General features: G+C 45.8%; 1 protein-coding gene across 2 annotated transcripts in view; it reads right to left on the bottom strand.

The window, feature by feature from the left end:
• The window catches only part of LOC125044559 (homeobox protein araucan-like), a 107,390-nt gene that overhangs the window by 55,873 nt on the left and 31,517 nt on the right, over positions 1-20,000 (bottom strand). For both annotated transcript variants that reach the window (XM_047641267.1, XM_047641275.1), the window contains exon 3: positions 9,047-9,162. In XM_047641267.1, coding sequence (XP_047497223.1) covers positions 9,047-9,162 — 116 coding nt within the window. The remainder of the gene's footprint in view (positions 1-9,046; positions 9,163-20,000) is intronic.

Genomic DNA, 20,000 nt, shown 5'->3' with positions numbered 1-20,000 from the left:
GCTTCCTCCTCTCCTCCTGGTGCCGGGAATCAAGCTGACGGAGGCATCTGTCAACGCCTTGGCTCAGTCTCAGGGAGCGGGGAACATTCCAAAACATTATTCCTCCCTCGCTTCCCTCCTCTTCCCTTCCTTCCCCTTTCCTCGGCCCTGTCCTCCCCCGATCCCTCGTCCCTGTTCCTACTCCTCCTCCTCCTCCTCCTCCTCCTCCTCCTCCTCCTCCTTCTCTTCCTCCCCCGTTCCCCCTTCCCCCTTCCCCCTTCACCCCTCAAGCGGTCCCACCTTTTCACCATTATTCCCGGAGATTCCGTTAATTGGCCCCACCTTTTCCTTGTCGGGATGGTTGGCGCCAATTTGCTTCCCGTGTTGATTCCGCTGGGTCAGGCGAGGTCAAGGGGAATGGTGGGTGAGATGAGAGGCGGCGGGGGGGGGGGGGGAGGAGATGAGAGGTTGGGGGAAGGTGGGGGGGGGAGATGAGAGGCTTGGAGGGGGGGAGGGGGGTGTGAGGCTGGGGAGAGGGGGAGGGGGATATGAGGCTGGGGAGAGGGGGGGGGGTTGATGGGTAGCGTGAGGGGAGAGCGAATGGAAGGAAGGAGGGGAAGATGGTCGAGAGAAGAAGATGTTGGGGTGGGGGGGGGGGGGGTATCGGTAGAAAGTTAAAGACGAAGGAAAGAAAACGCAAGAAAACGCCGGACATTTCTTATACGTTGGTCTAAATAAACCGAAAGGAGACAGAGAGAAGACAGCGAGAGAGAAACGGAGAGATTAAAAGAGAATGAAGCTGCGCCCCAAAGGAAAGACCCAACACAAAAATTCGTCTTCGAAAAGAAAAAGGAAAGAGAGCGAAAAAGAGAAATCGATAGAAAAAAACAGAAGCAGCGAGAAATAATGACGCAGAAACAGACGTTAGAAGATAGAGAGAAAGAGAGAGAGAGAGAAAGAGAGAGAGAGAGAGAGAGAGAGAGAGAGAGAGAGAGAGAGAGAGAGAGAGAGAGAGAGAGAGAGAGAGAAAGAGAGAAAGAGAGAAAGAGAGAGAGAGAGAAGAGAGAGAGAGAGAGAGAGAGAGAGAGAGAGAGAGAGAGAGAGAGAGAGAAAGAGGGAGGGAGGGAGGGAGGGGAGAGGCAGACACAGACTCAAACAGAAAGCGAGAGACACAGACAGATAGACAGACAGACAGACAGACAGACAGACATAAACAGAGACAGAGCGAGAGAGCGAGCAAGAGAGAGAGAGAGAAAAAGAGAGGGAGAGGGAGAGGGAGATAGGGAGATAGGGAGAGAGGGAGAGAGGGAGAGAGGGAGAGGGGGAGAGGGGGAGAGAGGGAGAGAGGGAGAGAGAGAGAGAGAGGGAGAGAGAGAGAGAGAGAGAGAGAGAGAGAGAGAGAGAGAGAGAGAGAGAGAGAGAGAGAGAGAGAGAGAGAGAGAGAGAGAGAATAACCGAATGACGGGAATGAGAGAAAGAGAGAGATAATAAGAGAGAGAGACAGCAAGAGCAAGAAAGAGAGAAAGAGAGAGGGAGAGAGAGAGCGAGCAAGAGAGAGAGAGAAAAAAAGAGAGGGAGAGGGAGAGAGGCAGAGAGAGAGAGAATAACCGAATGACGGGAATGAGAGAAAGAGAGAGATAATAAGAGAGAGAGACAGCAAGAGCAAGAAAGAGAGAAAGAGAGAGGGAGAGAGAGAGCGTCAGGAAGGCGAATATGAGAGTGAAGGCCGTGATGACAGGGGACGAAGGGAAGTGTTGATGAAGCGGACAGAGAAGATTGTTGGTGATTTCGGAGTGCGGGAGAAGGGGTGGGGAGAGGGGGGGAGGAGAGAGAGAGGGGTAGTCCCGAGGTAAAAGAACAGACTTTGAGGGAATATAATGAGGGGAAATTGAATGAATGAAAATACGGTAAAGAGGTGATTGGACATTAGGAGGACAATTTACGAGAAGAGTGAGAGGGGGGGAAGGGGGGAGGAGGGGATGGACTAGAATAAAGAAAGGAGGCAATAAGGAAAGATTAGGGTTAAGAGTGTTTATATTATACGCCTTTACGACAGGAGTTGCGGTATGAAGGAGATCGATCATGATGATCATTGGCCTGATGAATTATTCTAGGGAACGAAGGAAAATGATGGGATTTTTCTTTTCTTTTTTCTGTTATTTTTTCATCTCTCTCTCTCTCTCTCTCTCTCTCTCTCTCTCTCTCTCTCTCTCTCTCTCCCTCTCTCTCTCTCTCTCTCTCTCTCTCTCTCTCTCTCTCTCTCTCTCTCTCTCTCTCTCTCTCTCTCTCTCTCTCTCTCTCTCTCTCTCTCTCTCTCTCTCTCTCAATCCCCACGCACGAATGTTTACTGTTGTTAAGGTAAGGTATACATAGATATGAGATATAAGGACATGTAAACACCAGTGTGAATTATGAGGACACGTGTGCACGAATGTGAATTATAGAGACATGTATGCAAAAATATGATTGGCAAACGTGCATACACAAATGTGAATTATTGGGAACATGTAAACGCAAATAAGAATTGTATTGTGTACGTATGTATCCAGTGGAGGCCAGATAATCAAAGCGCCATGTATCAGCCGTAGTTACAAATGACGAATCATTAGGCGAATAAGGGTCATTTTGCGGAAAATGCGTAGGAGACGGATGGGCTCTATAAGGGGACCGCGGGCGCATATGGAAGACGAGGGGAGGGCCAGAGGGAGGGGGGGGGGAGGAGAGCGAAGGGTGGAGATGGAGAGGAAGCCGATAAATGACTATCAGAGGGAGAGAGGAGAGACTGCTCTATTGTCTATCGATTAAATCACAGCGTCAGAGATGGGACAGGGGGAGGGGGAGGAGGAGGAGGGGCGAGGGTAGCTTGGGGGGGGTAGAGTGGGGAAAGGGGGGGAGGGGCGAAAGGGTCCCAAAACTGCTAACACCGGGTAAATATAATTGATGCGCCAGATGCCCTCACTATCCTCAGAGTTTAATTAAATTTTCCGGGCCAATAACTGTGATCAGCTGGAAGCGGCAAGACAAGGCTGTCACGCTCCTGTTCTGAGAGTCACGCTAGTCCTTTCGCTGACAGACCGAGATTCATGGACGTCATTCTGTCTGCTGTGACATGAGTGTCCCGTGGACGGTGCCAGGCGTCGGGGCAGCCGTGGAGGTGATGTCATGGGTCAGTTTTGAAATGAAAAAAAATAGAGGGTTTCCTTTTATTTCTTCCCCGTCAGTATCCTAAATCACCCAAGGCGATGATCACCCCCTCCCCATGACACGTGGGGAGCGCAGGTCAAAAAATGTCACTTCCTCGTTGCCCTCACCGCCAGCGTCCATTGAGCCATTACACAACCCGTAAAAAGCGGAGTCGCAGCAAACACTCCCATAATCTCCAGCTCGATCTCGTCCCGAGCTCGTAGCCAGCGGAAAGGAAGATATATAGCGAGGACTAGAGATCAAAGGCCAAGGCTGTGCCGAGACAAATGAGAAAGATTAAAGAAAGAATGAGCTACACGACGAGAGAGACAAAGTCCAAAGCGAAAGAAAGATCTGGGTCCATAACTAAAGAGAAAGACCGAAAAGAGACCGAACCAAAGACCAAGACAAAGGCCGAGGAGTAAAAACGAACGAAAAACCCTTTGGAGGGGAACAACGAGAACATCCCGGACGGAATTAACCAGAGCTGACCATTACCAACTTTTTTTTTTTCTTTCATTTTTTTTTCTCTTCTTTTTTTTCTCCCTCCCTTCGCCACTGAGAGATTTACGCCATCGTAACTTCTCTGTTAAATTTGCCCAAATAAAACATGAATTTAAAGTGTATGGCGTGATTAGGAGGTTGCGGAAGAAATCATCCCTTTGTACCGACATTACGGGACAGGATGACCCATATTGTCCGTAATGGAGGGGCACCATAAAGACCAGTTAGTAGCGTTACAATTAGACAAACTAGTCCTTAGCGCAGGTAAGTTTTGGGTTCGAATTTGCGAAATTTGCCACATTACCTGATGAGCGGTTTAATATCCGATGAAATTGACTTTTTGGAACAACGAGATGCTATCTTGATTGCGTATGATGATATCTTACGCTTGGTGGAGACGGCGGCGGCTGTGACATATTAATAGTCGTGGATAATAAGGCTACTGCTCCAGAACTGATGTCTTCTCTTTCTCTTCTCTTTATCAATATACCTTACCCTCTGTCTGTTTGAAATTGTATATATCATTGCACTCACATACTGAAACATTCATTTTCCTACTGGATATAATTATTTGTTTTCTCTCTATCCTCTATCCTCTCCCTTTCTTTCTCCTCCTCCTCCTCTCTGTCTCATCTCATCTCCTTCAGCACCAATAAAGGCGGAAATGCCAGGCCTTTCGTCGCGTTCTCGCCCTTTCCGACACTCAGGAATGAACCTCAATAAAACACCCAGATCTGAAGCAGCAACTCCACCGTCGAGGCGTTGACATATCGGGTATAAACGGCGGTATCACTCCGCTAGTTTACACCTTGTATTGGGCACGACGCAGCGGCTGTGGCGAAATATGGGTTTGGATCCCGTGTCGCAGGAGGGCCTTATTGCAGCAGAAAGGGATTGAATATCATAGATCCCGGCGTTTGGAATTTGCACTTCCATCTGCTGGCTTTCTCTTTAGCCGTGTTCTTCCCATCAGTATATACTAGGATAGTTTTATCTGCCCTCTTCCCAACTAATCAATGCTCAGAAAACATGTATATATATATATATATATATATATATATATATATGTTATATATATATATTATATATTATATATATTATATATATTATATATATTATATATATTATATATATTATATATATACATACATACATATACACATACATATACATATATATATATATATATATATATATATAGAGAGAGAGAGAGAGAGAGAGAGAGAGAGAGAGAGAGAGAGAGAGAGAGAGAGAGAGAGAAGAGAGATTTATATGTGTGAGTGTGTGTGTGTGAATGTGTGTGTGTGTGTGTGTGTGTGTGTGTGTGTGTGTGTGTGTGTGTGTGTGTGTGTGTGTGTGTGTGTGTGTGTGTGTGTGTGTGTGTGTGTGTGTGTGTGTGTGTGTGTGTGTGTGTGTGTGTGTGTGTGAATGTGTGTGTGTGTGTGTGTGTGTGTGTGTGTGTGTGTGTGTGTGTGTGTGTGTGTGTGTGTGTGTGTGTGTGTGTGTGTGTGTGTTTGCGTCGGCGTCGGCGTCGGCGTCGGCGTCTGTGTGAGTGTGTGAGTGGATGGAAGGATGGATAGATAGATAGATAAATAGATAGATAGATAGATAGATAGATAGATAGACAGATAGATGGTTGAATGGATGGATGGAAGTATATATATTGGTAAAGTGTATGTGTGTATCTGTGCGCAAAGGTATGTACGTGTATACATGTACAATATACGTATATATTAACCACAACTAGAATAGTCAATATTTACATGCATTCCTTTTACTTCGATATATTTATTGTTATTCTTTATGATGTCTCCTTCAAACATATTCACCTGCTACAGTAACCAAAAATTCCTATTATTGTTTTGGGATTTCTCTCGAAATTCCCCAGAATCAGTTTTTCTTTCAAAATCTTTTTCCCTCGGCACAAAAAGTGAAACCGGGAAAGGCCAGTCCCTTTCCACTGTCTCCAAAATATCCAGCGGACAAAATCCCGACGTGAAATATTAATCCCGACTCCGAATCACATAAAACAAAGAAAAAAAAACAAAAAAAACACGCGGAAGAAATCTGCTTTTAAGACTTACTACAAATCAGCTTTTAAGTCCCTTCTTAAAACCAGAGTCGGGCCCCATGATTATGCTCGAAACGCCATGGCCTATACATAAACATTTTTTCAGCAACTTGTTCAATGATGCAAGGATGTTGAATGCTGCAATGGAGAATAAATGATGTATCCTGCTCCTCGTAGTGTTGGCCTTGCCTTAGGATGGGATTGAAGGGCGAGGGTAGTCCTATGGTAGGGTGGCATGGCCGGAAGGAAAATATGTATTGGAAACAAAAAGCATATAGGATAAGGTAAAGAAGATAAAGAAAAAGGGTAGATGGTGCGAAGGCAAAGGAGCTAGGAGAGAGGAATGAAGAAGGGGGCAAAGAGAGAAGAAAAAGATTTGAGTGCGCGGGGAAAAGGGGAAAGAAATTGGTTGTTAAGAGGAAGTAAGAAAAGAGGAAGGGCGTTCTGACGTTCAAGGTTCTGCAGGAGAAATAGCCACGGGGAATGGAATTAACAAAATGGTCTGATATAATCCCATGAACAACACTTTCTACCAGGTTTTGTTACATTTACCTTTTTTAAAAACTAAAATGTCTTATCCCTAGAATAATCCTATTGATAAGTTTTCTACATTTGTTGGGATTTAGTTCCCATGGCCGAATGTCCAGGTGTGATTCTTCAAAATACGTAAACATCTGTTGTGTTTCGACAAGTACACCTGCCAGTCACCCGCAGCCCGTCCTCTACTCACACTATATATTTTTCACGTTTTCTCAGTACTACAGTGGCAACCTACTATTATGTTCACTTTCTACACACTAAACAAATGTTCATGAAAAGTTTCCGTGTTAAACCAACATTTGAGGCACCTGTATATCGACTGCCCCGCCTTTCTCTTCTTTTTGCCCTACTCCTCTTCCTCTTCCTCCTATTTCTCTCTTTTCATACTCTCCTTCCTCCTACCCCTTCCCTTCCTTCTTTTCCTCCTCATCCATATCCTTTCCTCCTCCTCTTCCTCTTTCTCCTTCTCCTCTTCCTTCTTCTCTCTTCTACCTCACCCTTCCCTCCCTTCCCTTCCCTTCCTCCTCCTCCTCCTCCTCCTCCTCCTCCTCCTCCTCCTCCTCCTCCTCCTCCTCCTCCTCCTCCTCCTCCTCCTCCTCACCATTCATCCATCCTCTCCTTCCTCCAACGCATACACATCCCAGGACCAAGAGTTATTGGACTTCATATGATGTGTTACTTAATATTTTCCTTGCCACGGCCACCTTCGGAATTACACACTCAGGTGTATGTATTAGGTCATAACAATAGAGATAAATTGACATACAGTGCATTGCTCTTCGCCAGCGCCCAATAGCACAATAGCTTATCTACATTATGAATTATAAATGCATCATGTATCGATGATATGATCCGATTTTCCATGTTAGAGAAAATGCGAATCCATCAGTAACAAAGGGAGGAGATAAACAGACAGTATATAGATAGATAGATAGATAGATAGATAGATAAAAAATAGAAGACAGAAAGGTAAATGGGAAATGAGAGAGGATGAGAGTAGGTGAGGCAGAGAGAAAGAGAGAGAGCCTCTGTGTGTGGTGTATTCTCAACCTGTTGTAAACAGATATGTGTTTTTACGACTATCTTTCGGGATATCTTACCAAAAGTGGTCCATAAAGTCTACGTTGATTATGTGGTGACAAAATAGCCTATCCGCCTGATCTACCTACCGCACTTCAGATCCGCTGGGATTCCCGTTAAGCATTCGCAATGAGGCTCATGGCTACACAAAAGGCATTTTCTTCATAAACAAGGTTCATTTGCTCGTGCTATCCGTGGGAAAAATCGCTTCTATATAAAACCACTCGGAAAAAATTGGTTATTCTTTCAGCTCGGCGGCGGCGGGCGGGCGGCAGCAGCGAGAAATAAGGCCCTGATACATCATTCACGAACCGGCGATCCCTACAGAAGTGTCGCAGCTTTTAGTCGGAGTTTTTACGAGTCGTCTAAATTAGTGGAGCGAGTTGACGCCGTGTCTCGCAGGCCGGGGCTCGATGCACGCCTGCGACCACCGGGGGCCTCGGAGGGTCCCTGCGCGGTGGGCGGGGTCGGCAGGAGGAGGGGGGGAGGGGCGTAAGGGGGAGGAAAGTAGAAGAATGGGAGGAGGAGGAGGAGGAGGAGGAGGGGAAAAGGGGCGCGTGGAAAGAATGACAGGTTAAAGAACGAAAGCTGGTAAAATATTCACCGAGTTGCTACGGAGGGAGTGAAAAGGCTGCATCGTTGGCGGCCGGAAATTAGCCTACGGTTACAGGAGAATCAAGAGAAGAAGCAAGTAATGCTAAAGCAAATTGTGACAATAAACAAACCGTTAAATATACAACAAATAAATACAAACTACGACTAAATTACGCACAGCGAAACGAGCGAAAAGGGATAAGAACTGCTCGCACGAGGGAATAACAACCAAAGGGAACCGAAAACGACAGTGGTTGAGTTCACCAGACGGAGCAAACGACTAAAAATGAAGAATAAAAAGAAGTAAAAGAGAAATAAAAAAGAATGGAAGGGATAATTTGAAGAGGCAAGAAGAACGGATAACAGAGTGGGAACCTGGAGGCAGAGGACAGGAGGGAGAGATATAAGAGCTCTTATATCTGTGAGGTAATATAAGAGGGTCATCAAGTTGCTGGAGGTTTGTGGCCCCCCGCTGCCGCCGAGGGGGGACGGGGGGGGGGGGGACATGTACTCGTGGAGCGGGGAAAGATGGACGATGCGCTGGTTCGGAGATTTTATAATTTCCTTTAACTATTATCATTGTTCGGGAGATCTCCTGATGTCACCATTGCCATCAACAATAGCAGTTGCACTGAAACGAATATTAACATATTCCCAAGGCCCACACATACAAGCGCACACACACACACACACACACACACACACACACACACACACACACACACACACACACACACACACACACACACACACACACACTCACACACACACACACACATATGTATGTATGTATAAACTATTTTTTCGGTCTTAAATCCCTCAGACCTTCAGAAAGCAATGCCAGTCGAATACCAGGAACAAAAAAGGAGAGAAAACTGCATCCGAATTCGTCCGAAGCGAAACCCTCCCCGGCCCTTCGCCTCGAGATCAAAGAACAAGTTCCTCGGCGGAGCGTCGGGCGTCGGAGGCATAATCAGCCGACCCCATCCCGGAAATGATTACCGAGTTCATAATTCCCTTCCTACTGACAGTTCACATCTTTCTCATGCTTTCCCTGCGCAATCTGTTGCATGACGAGATTTGAGTTTGACTTACCCGTAGGCGGCGAAGGTGGGGTCGTAGGGGTAATACCCTGCCGGCGAAGCCCCGAGGCCGCTGCCGTACATGGAGACATCGCCGGCGCCGCCCTCCTTCATGCCGTAGCCGGAGCTCTGGAACGGAGAAAAGGACATTAGTTTGGCCGCGACTTCACGGTTCTTATGAAGTAAATAGTAGCAAAGAGAACACAATGCCTGAAATAATATCACTGTTAGCGTGGCGAACTCCATCCCCTATAAATATAATCGCCGTAATGAGGTTCTTAAAGTCACTACTAAAACTGCAATAATAATGAAACGCAGAAGTCGGCGCAGTTCGACCCTTGTCGCAGTAGAGAGAAGATCCGGGCAGGTGTAGCACATCCCGCTACCGTGGTCGTCATATCGATCTCGCGGCGACTGTATGGGCGGCAGACCGAGTAAAAATAACAAGAATGTATCATCCCAAAACTCACGTAACATAAGGGTCACTTTTGGTCACGGTTATGCAATGGGTTGGCGACATATATGCTTGTGTCACGTCCTGTCATGGGCGTGTGGTGATATATCCCCCTTTCGCGGTGCTACTTACGAGGGGGGAGGCGAGGGCAGTTGGGGGAGGATATATTGATTGTTATTTCACACCCTCTCGCGCTGTTGCTCTCCGAGGCCCGCCGAGGCCTTGGAGGAAGAGAAAGAATCGTCGGTGGAAGGACGGAAGCCAGGCTCTGGCGACACGACACTCGCATCCTCTTCCATCTGAATTCTCTTTCTTGCTCTTTCATCCACTCAATTTTCTTCTGTCCACTTTCTCTCTCTCTCTCTCACGTTGTGTTTTCATAGTCATCACAAAAACAGTCCGTAAAATCGAACGCTGCAATGCAATGGCTCACGATGTTGCAACGGAGCAAATATAAGTATTAATCAGGCGAAACGATCAGCAATATCCAGTCATCGCAAAGGGAGATTTTCGTAGAGAAAACCTTTGAACAAACAAGTGCTGGGAGAAAAATAATGAATCGGGGACCATTATTAAGGGACTAGATCCTCTTCAGCCACTTATTGCTTCTCTTAAGTGATCCTGTGCTTTGACCAATGGCTAGAAATTGTAAAATGGCTCAAGACCCGAACTACCTCCCCGAAATTCATTATTCTGATTTTTCCCTTCAAGTCAGAGGGGAGCCAAAGAGCGGGGGCGGTGGAAGATCTAGGTAAATACTACACACACACACACACACACACACACACACACACACACACACACACACACACACACACACACACACACACACACACATGGACAGATAGATAGATACACGCAGAATCACACAGATACACATAAACGTACACACGCACATATATGCATATATAAACAGCTATAAATATATACAGGAACAATTCTAAAACACTCAGGAAAGTCGTTAGTATTATATGCACGTGTAGGAAAATTAGGAAAAGAAAAAAGGGTAAAAGAGAGGAAAGTTGATGAGGGGGGAGAGGAAGCAATTGGCAAAATGTGGCCATTACACTCCATCAGCTGATAATCTGGGAGCAACAAAGGAAGTTGCTGCCCGGATGCGGTGCTTGAGTAAGAAGCAGGAGTTCGACGAGGCGCTGAGCAAGCACATGCGTCGCCCCGAGAACTGCAAGCAAACGCATCGCAGCGGAACTCGGCGATAGAAGCTCAGCCGTAACTCATCCGTTCCCCGCAAGCGCCCGCAAGCACGCACACTCATCGCTCTCAATCTACGCCCACAATGAATCGGTGGGAGGGACTTGTTATTAGCACTCCTGCTTGCCTGCCAAAAGCTGGGCGGCTGATCGTATCTGATTTATTTTGCGGTTTCGGTTCTGGTCCGTCGTGTGCACCAAGAACGCGTTTCGGAACCGTGCAGTGTGGATGGATACGTTGTTTTATGCTTGTTGAGTAAATGGATGTATGAATGGAATTATAATATACATATGCGTAAGAGTTTAGGGCTGCTCTGTTCATTTTGTTGGTAAATATATGATTAATTAATATCATACGCATATATGTACCAATGATTGTACGGATTACGTTGAATAATATGTAAGTAAATTGATGAATAATATGAAATTTTCATCCAAGAATACACATACAGATCCCTTCGATCAAAGTCGGATCGACAAAAAGGTAATCTTTTATTATTGATTTTTCAACAATTAATCATAAGTTTAGCAACTTTTATTGGAAATATTAAGTCCTTCTCGTAATACCTCCATGTCCTCGCATTCCTCCCTCCCCTTCCTCCCTTCCCCCTTCCCCCTTCCCCCTTCCCCCTCCCCCCTTCCCCCTTCCCCTTACTTGCTCCAGGCCGACATACTAGTTTAATTAGCAGTTGTTATTGCTCTCGAAAAAAGGGAAAAATGTTCTTACTTATGCGGAGGAATGTATTAATGTGTCACAGGGCAACGTGGCATGAATATTAAGCAGGTTATAATGCGTCCTATTCAAATTGGATGAATTCATTGCCAATATGGATACAGGGATTGATAAAACGTGGCTTCCTTCATTATATGCCGAGTAATTAGGGAGATCTGCCGTTAGATTGATTCAGCTGACATTTCTTTCTGCTCATGGGGATTTCTTAATAGGAAAATTATTCAAGCAATGCCAAATGCCGCTCCGAAACACCACCTTCACAAAAACAGATAAGCAGGAACGTGGAAGGGCATCACCAGAGAAATATAGCATCAATTAGATCTAATCCAGCGTGAGTTACCCTCCGCCCTCGCCACTTGACGGTCTCCAAAATGTCTATACAACCAATATTAGCCGCTCCGAGAAACAATATTCCCCTCAATAGAGTCGGATCGTTTATATACACTACCGGATCCTCTATCGGAACCTACAGAGAGGTTCTTGGTATTCAGTTCTGCACGTGGGGCTGTTTACTCAGGGAACGTAAGCTTGAGACCGCCCGCTGCTCGGTGCACTGGGGACGGCTGATGTGTGCACCTCTCCCGGTGGGAATCGTTCAAGAACATCGTCCACAATTATTCCACGATATCGATCGTTGAAATTGATTGGCACGTTTGACGTATCAGTATTTCCTCAGCATTTTTATGGGGCTTATTACTGTAATTAGGGCCGCATCAGCCATCCATCATCAGCGGGAGGACTCGGGGCTAAATGCACTATCCTTGTTTCCAGGATCGTAAAAATAATCAGTAATATTTCACCCTCGACAGACAAGGGAGGAACTCTGGCTTACTCTCGAGTTATCAGCTCGGAACATCCGTTGCGGCGATCCTCCCGTCACGAGCAGCAGGACGTCGGGCGCGGAAGACACGCACCGGCAGCACATGTCCTCCTGAGGGACGACGTGTCGCCATCTTAAGCCTCAATTTTCGCTTCCTGGGAAACCTACAGTCAAGATGTTCCCGCCGGCGACATCTTAGCGAAGAGGAGCGATTCGCACAAACGGGGTCGGAATTAACAATGTCCCTCTGGTAATAAAAGACAACCAAAAAAGTGACAGGTGTTGAAGCAGATGACGGGGGTCGCGATACACCGCGATAACGACACCGCACTTCCCACTGCGCCCCGACGCCACACCGACTCCTCTGCACTCATTCGTCACCTCAAATACACCCGCTGTACACCCTGCTTGTCTGCCTAAACATATACAAGCATCATATCCCTCAACCAAACAGCCTTGCCGAGCTCATACGCCCGCCATACCCCGTGCAGGGCGGAGACGAGGCCGCCATTCTCACTCGCAGGTCACTCGCTACCCGAGCAGCCGCGTGGACCTCCTGCTGGGCTGCACAGATAGAAATTAGGTGCAAATGACGTTTACTGTATCGTTCCGGTCTAACGAGGTGGTGTTATGTACACTAAAAACTACTAGAATTACCACCAAATTGATGCCACCTACACAGTCTCCTGCTGGGACCGGTTGTTACTCATTGACCCGCTGTGGGAGGCCGGGGTGAGATTGGCGGTGGTATATGTGCGTTGGGGAAATCCACTTAAATAACACATGATTAACGATGCAGCGGGATCAAAGTATTAGCTTATTTTGTTATGCCCTTTAATGGCATGCTTCAACCAAAACAAGTTCTTCTGCGTATAGCAATACACACTGCATGCAAAAAGGAAAAAGTGATTCGTGACAGGGAAGCCCGAGTGACAAGGCAGTAATACGAAAGACAATTTTAGTCACATCTTCCCGCCCACAGTATAAAGCATGTCTCCCCACCCCCACCCTCTCTCTCTCTCTCTCTCTCTCTCTCTCTCTCTCTCTCTCTCTCTCTCTCTCTCTCTCTCTCTCTCTCTCTCTCTCTCCAGCTATATTAAAAATGCATTCTTTCACCTGTATCCATCTTCAGGAAAAAAAAAGAAAAAGAGAAAGCAATGATGATTTGTACTTGATAATATTGCCAACTAAAGAGAAGCACACTACTTTTTTTAAACTTATTTACCGCCCCCTTTATCTGCCACGTGTTCCTGCCTCGCCGTGCTTCCCCGCGAGTGGTAGAACACCTGCAACACCCTCACGGTTCTGCACAAATGCTGTACTTGGTTAAGTCTATGTTGCCTAGTAGTATATGAAGAACCTCGACCTTTGCCGTCTTCATGAGTCGTTTTATGCTGTCTTTGTTTTCTTTGCGTTCCTTCCCCCACGTGGTCACGGTCCTTATCACCCCCAGGATGTTGTTGGATATAAGGAACTTGACGCCTTATCGGACACACCAGCTGCATCACATGTTTGCCAATCCCAACGTCTCCGGGGTATACGATGACCGTCCTGTGTCTGTTATCGTTATCAACTGGTCTTCCTTGAAATTTGCTCTCTGCACTTCCGACTACGGCTTTTAGTATCTTCTATGTTCCTCGCTGTATTCAGGTACCTATTGTATTGTATTGCATTATGTTATATTATGTTGAAATGCCTCCCTTTTTCAATTGTCCTGTAATCCCTTTTCTATTATTCGATTTCAACTGTCATTCTGACCATCAAATTCCTCAGCCATTTTTTCCCTTTCTGCTTCTTCTCTATGCATCAGTTCCCTCCTCAGTTCTGCCCTCCCCCCCATCTCTCTCTCTCTCTCTCTCTCTCTCTCTCTCTCTCTCTCTCTCTCTCTCTCTCTCTCTCTCTCTCTCTCTCTCTCTCTCTCTCTCCTCCCACTTTCCTTCTCAACTTCCCTCCTGTCATTCTCTTTCGCCAACAATCGTTGCAGTTGTTGGTCCTTACATGAATCGATGTCTGGTCTACAATGCGCAATTCCCTTCCGATAAGATATAATAACCGCCATCGCTCATATTAAATAAACTGTGTGACTAATATCCATTAAGGGAAAGCCTTCCCATCATACTATTGCCTCGACCTCGCTAGCTTTCGCGAGTCACTTTTTGTTAGACTGCTAACCACGTGGATGACTAGAGAGAAAGGAAAAGGCAAATACGTGGGGGAGAATATTTAATAAACGCTGCCAGTTACCCGATAGCCTGATATTAAAAAAAAAAAAAAAAAAAACGATGTATCTCAATCACGGTGGATGCTATTCATTCTGACACTATTAGCACCCGAGGCCCTAATTATTTCCCCTCACTCTTTTTCCTACCCTCTGCCCCCTACCCCTTACCCGCACCCCTGCTTCCACCCTACCCCTTGCCCGAGCCCCCATGCCCCCTTTGCCCTACCCCCTTCCCGTGCCCCCAAGCTCCCGATACTGGTATGCGGTCGGTATGACACGGCGCCAGGCCCAGTCGGCGCTAAAATTCATACCACTGACGCGAGTTTAGTCATCCACTGTTGTTATGATAATGAATTGGGACCGCTAAATAACGCTTCGGGTTGAGCCCATCACTTGTTAGCAGTTTTTATGGAAATGAGGTGATGATATGCATAATCCCGACGCTGCCATTTCCAGCCCGTCACTTGTTTTACGTTATTATTCATCTGGCGTGATTCCGGCGGGATCTTCGCATGCGGCAATGAATGTGAATGAATGGGAAGGAATGGAGGCAGAGCAAGTGTTTAGTTTTGTCAATTTGCCTCCCGTCTCGCAAGAATTTCTCTCTACGTTCTTCCCCGTCTTCTCAGGAATTGAAAAGCGCCCGATAGCGCATTTTTCTGTTCTTTTTCTCGACATTTTTGCTTCCTGTGAACTTTCTTTTTTTTACAGTTCACAGCGAACTGTAAACTTGGAAAGTAGAGATATCTGCCATGGCCCTAAACTCCGACTGTCGCGCGCTGTTCCCCTAAAGTTGGGTGTTTGGTGAGGTGACAGCTGCGATGGGGGAGGAAGAGGAGGTGGAGGAGGGAGAGAAAGAGGCGGGGGAGAAAGAGACGAAGGAGAAAGAGATGGAGGAGGAAGAGGACAAAGAGAAAGAGATGGATTGAGGGAAGTTAGCGAAGGGGGGGAGGGAGGGAGGAAGAGGAACGCTATTGGTAAATCGAGAAAGAATAATATAAAAGAATAAAAAACTGAAAAGGATAAAAAAGAGGAAGGGAACGAATAATAAAGAATAAGAATTACAGTGATATTTATGGGAAAATGCAACTATGAACAATTTTCCATCGTAATTATATTCATCAAGAGTAGAAAAATATAGAACTAAAAATAAACATAACAAATAAACAAATGTATGTGTGTGTGTGTGTGTGTGTGTGTGTGTGTGTGTGTGTGTGTGTGTGTGTGTGTGAGTGTAACAAAGAATATACCTTAATAATAAATCAAGAAATATAACAATAACACAAGAAAGATATGTTAATAAATAGCAAAATATATAAATGGAATGAGACGAATATAGATAGGAAAAAACAGATATATGCAAAATAGTCAAGGCAAAATACAAAATACTCAAGATCATAATAAAAATAAGAGATAGATAATAAAGATTAGTGAAACAAAATGAGAGAACTGATGCGAATCAAAGATAGTGAACGATATCAAATGGGAATATGTAAAATGCAATGAGGGGAACAAAAAAGTTACAAAAGAAAATAGAAAGAAATTAAAAACACTCCAGATTGTATCAAAACATACAACATATTCGCATTGTTTTAGCAACGACGGCCAAATAGGCAATTGTGTTGGTCATAAAAAAAAAGGAAGAAAAAAAACACAAAAAGAAAATGAAAGACCGGGAAAATAATTGACCTGACGAAATGGGACATATGATCTCCTTAATATGCTAGACTAGATCTTGCTATAAAAAGAAATAAAAACAGAGTAGACATTCCCCCCCCCCCTTGTCCCCTTCCCCCCACCCCCCCTCCCCCCCTCATTCCCCTCCCGGCCGTCATCTTCCCCTCCGACCGGCTGTATCCTTTTCTTTTTCTTTTTCTTTTTTTTTCTTTTCCTATCCTTTTCTCCCTTTTCATTCCGTTGTTTTCTTTGTTTGTTTCTTTTCTTTCGTTTTTTTCTGTCTCTTTTCCGATCTTTCTTTCTATATTTCTCTCTCTCTCTCTCTCTCTCTCTCTCTCGCTCTCTCTCTCTCTCTCTCTCTCTGTATGCGCGTGTATGTATATCTATCTCAATTCTCTCTCTCGTTTCTCATCTGCCTTCCCCTCTCTCTCCCTCCCTCCACCCTTTCTTCCCCCCCCCCACCCCCTCTGGCACACCCCCACCCCTTTCCCGGAGTGATCGCTTACCCAGCTCTCGGCAATCTGTCGTCTCTGCAATATGCAATATGCAATGAACCATCTGAGGCCTCACCCTATTATATCACGGGCTGTCGCCACCTTCTACTACCATCGGCCAGGCATCCATTCCCCTTTCCTCACCCCCGTCATTCGGTTATTCTCTCTCTCTCTCTCTCTCTCTCTCTCTCTCTCTCTCTCTCTCTCTCTCTCTCTCTCTCTCTCTCTCTCTCTTTCTCTCTCTCTCACTCCTTCTCTCTCTCTCTCTCTCACTCCTTCTCTCTCTCTCTCTCTCTCTCTCTCTCTCTCTCTCTCTCTCTCTCTCTCTCTCTCTCTCTCTCTCTTTCACTCTCTCTCTCTTTCTCTCTCTCTTTCCTTCTCTCTCTCTCCCCTTCTCTCTCTCTCTCTCCTCTTCTCTCTTTCTCGCTCTCTCTCTCTCTCTCTCTCTCTCTCTCTCTCTCTCTCTCTCTCTCTCTCTCTCTCTCTCTCTCTCTCTCTCACTCCTCTCTATCTCTCTCCTTCTCTCTATCTCTCTCCTTCTCTCTATCTCTCTCCTTCTCTCTCTCTCCTTCTCCCTCTCTCTCTCTCCTTCTCTATCTCTCTCCTTCTCTCTCTATCTCTCCTTCTCCCTCCCTCTCTCTCTCTCTCTCTCTCTCTCTCTCTCTCTCTCTCCCCCTCTCTCTCTCTCCTCCCTCTCTCTCTCTCTCTCTCTCTCTCTCCTTCTCCCCCCTCTTTCTCTCCTTCTCTCTCTCTCTCTCTCTCCTTCTCCCTATCTCTCTCTCATCCCCCCCCCCTCTCACTCTCACTCTCTCTCTCTCTCTCTCTCTCTCTCTCTCTCTCTCTCTCTCTCTCTTTATTTCTCTCCTTCTCTCTCTCTCCCTATTTATTTATTTCTCTCTCTCTCTCTCTATTTCTCTCCTTCTCTCTCTCTCTCTATCTCTCCTTCTCTCTCTCTCTCTCTCTCTCTATCTCTCCTCTCTCTCTCTCTCTCTCTCTCTCTCTCTCTCTCTCTCTCTCTCTCTCTCTCTCTCTCTCTCTCCTCTCTCTCTCCTTTTCTCCTCTCCCCTCTCCCTCTCCTTTTCTCCTCTCCCCTCTACCTCTTGCTTTTCCCTCTCCTTCTCCTTTTCCCTTCTCTCGCCCTCTCCCTCTCCTTCTCCCTTTCTCACATCCCTCCCTCGTTTTACATATAATTATATTCATATACTTTTCTCAACAGCTTCCTCTTCATCTCGTCCCCATATGTATCACATTTATCTAATACTCAACTTTTCTTCATTATCCACCTTCCCTCTCTCCATCCTTCACCTCTTTCTTCCCCATCTTTCTCCACGCCTCTATCGGTTTCTCGCCCTCTCCTTCTCTCCTCTCTCGTATGAGCATTCATCTTATCCCCGTTTCATTGTCTCGCCTAAGCCTCCCCTTTCCATCTTAGCTCTTTCCTTTTCACTCTGTCTGTTTCACCCCTCTCCTCCTATTTCACTCTCTCCCCCACCTATTTTATCCTCCCCTATTCACTAGCCAACACTCTCCCCATTCAGGGCTAATTGTTTAACTGTCAGCGCGCAACTGGCGGCCCTAAAGCGATGCGTTGCCTCCTATTTAGCCCGAATATATTGCTAGTTTGTTTTCATGGAGGGTATTTGTTTGTGGTGGGGCTTCCAGGGCGGGTTCTGGACGGTTCTGGACGGTTCTGGGCGGCCTGGAACCTCCATTTAAGCTCTAACTGGCATCTGGCTTTCTTTACTGGACCATTACACAAGAGCGTAATATAGGCATTTTTGGGGAGGAAGGAAGTGGGTGGGGGGGGTGGGGGGAGGTTATTCATTCATGACTGGAGCGTGGCCGTTGTCATGGGTACGAGCATTTATGAGCTCCTGAGTTTTGATATTTTGCTCTTTTTTCCTTCCTACTGTCGGAGGGTTATTTCCATGTGCAAATATATTTTAGTATTCCCTTATCTTGTATGTTCTTTTTATCTTATTTTGTAATTGTCACTTTTAGATAGTCAATTCGATGAAGGAAATTTTACATTTGCCTTTTAACCTTATTCGAAATTGTCGGTTCCGCAGAGTGTTATAACTAACAAATTCCTAGCGTACCACAATACTTTATGGCGCTGACCGTTACGTATTTAGACAGCGTAAAATATTAACGAAACTCACTATCTAACAAAGCTTTACAGCGACGCTTAATGGTATTTATTTGCAGGCGAATGACGAATGTTGATATTACTATCAATAGAGATGTTGTTCTTTTGTCCGCCAATTGTTTCCAGGAGGGCACTTGAAACGCTATAATGAGGAGGTGTTCTCAAAAATTATAGTAATGATATCATGACGTATATGTTCCTGACTGAATTAAAGCTCTAGCTATCTGATGTGTTCGGAGGAATGGCGAATGACTTCGCAATTATGATTATTATATATCATCATCATGCAGGTCCGCGGGCACATAATGAGACGAATGCTTTCCAGGTTCCTGTATGTTAATGAGTAGATTGAAGAGCGATAAGCGGATTCGCTTAAGTATGGATGTAATTGTATCATTACTCGTGCTGCGAAAAGATACAGCAACAGAAGCAATTTATATTCTTCTTACTTTGCAGATACAAATGAAGATCAAACTAATTCCATGGAAAAAAATGGAGCGTGAATCGATTTCCCGACACTGTTAAATCAAGCAAAGAGTCGAATAGAGACCTGCCTCGGGACTGAGGAATGATATCCACATCTACAAAAGGCAACTGCAGAAAAGGAGAGATTCTTGGTCCAGCAAAAGACTGTCCCCGGGGTCCTTTCGTGCAAAAAAAAAAAGCGGACCTCGACCTCCTTACCTTCTTTCTCTCCTCGTCCTCCTCCTGCTCGTCCCCTGCTATCAGTTATCATTCCCACCTCCTTTCTTATCCCCAGTTAAATCATTCTCACCCTTCCCCACCTTCTGCCTATCATTCCCACAACCCCCTCGCCTTCCCGACATACTTCACGCTCCCCTAAATGGTATCGGGTTTCTCCGTGCCCCAGTCCCGGCCACGTCCCGGTTTCCGCCTCGTCCCCGGTCCCTCTGGCCGGATAGGACGTCTTGGCTGGGAAGGGAAAGGATCCGCGCCCAAAAAGGATTCAAATATCCTAGTCATGATCGTACGTGGATATTGTGTTCAATGTGACGAAACAAAAATCCGGGAGAAAATGGTGTGTTTTTGGATACAGTCGACCCTGCGTACGCTGAAGTATTAAAGCCAACATCGAAATGTATGAAACTCTTTTGCTCCAAAACACAAAAATGGAGGAAAAGTACAAATTCAAATATATACTGTGCTCTGTGTGTGTGTGTGTGTGTGTGAGTGTGTGTGTGTGTGTG

This window comes from Penaeus chinensis, chromosome 3 (genome assembly GCF_019202785.1).
Source record: "Penaeus chinensis breed Huanghai No. 1 chromosome 3, ASM1920278v2, whole genome shotgun sequence".
NCBI lineage: Eukaryota > Metazoa > Arthropoda > Malacostraca > Decapoda > Penaeidae > Penaeus > Penaeus chinensis.
Note: the sequence above shows the minus strand (reverse complement) of the source record. Positions and strands in the feature narration are given on the sequence as shown.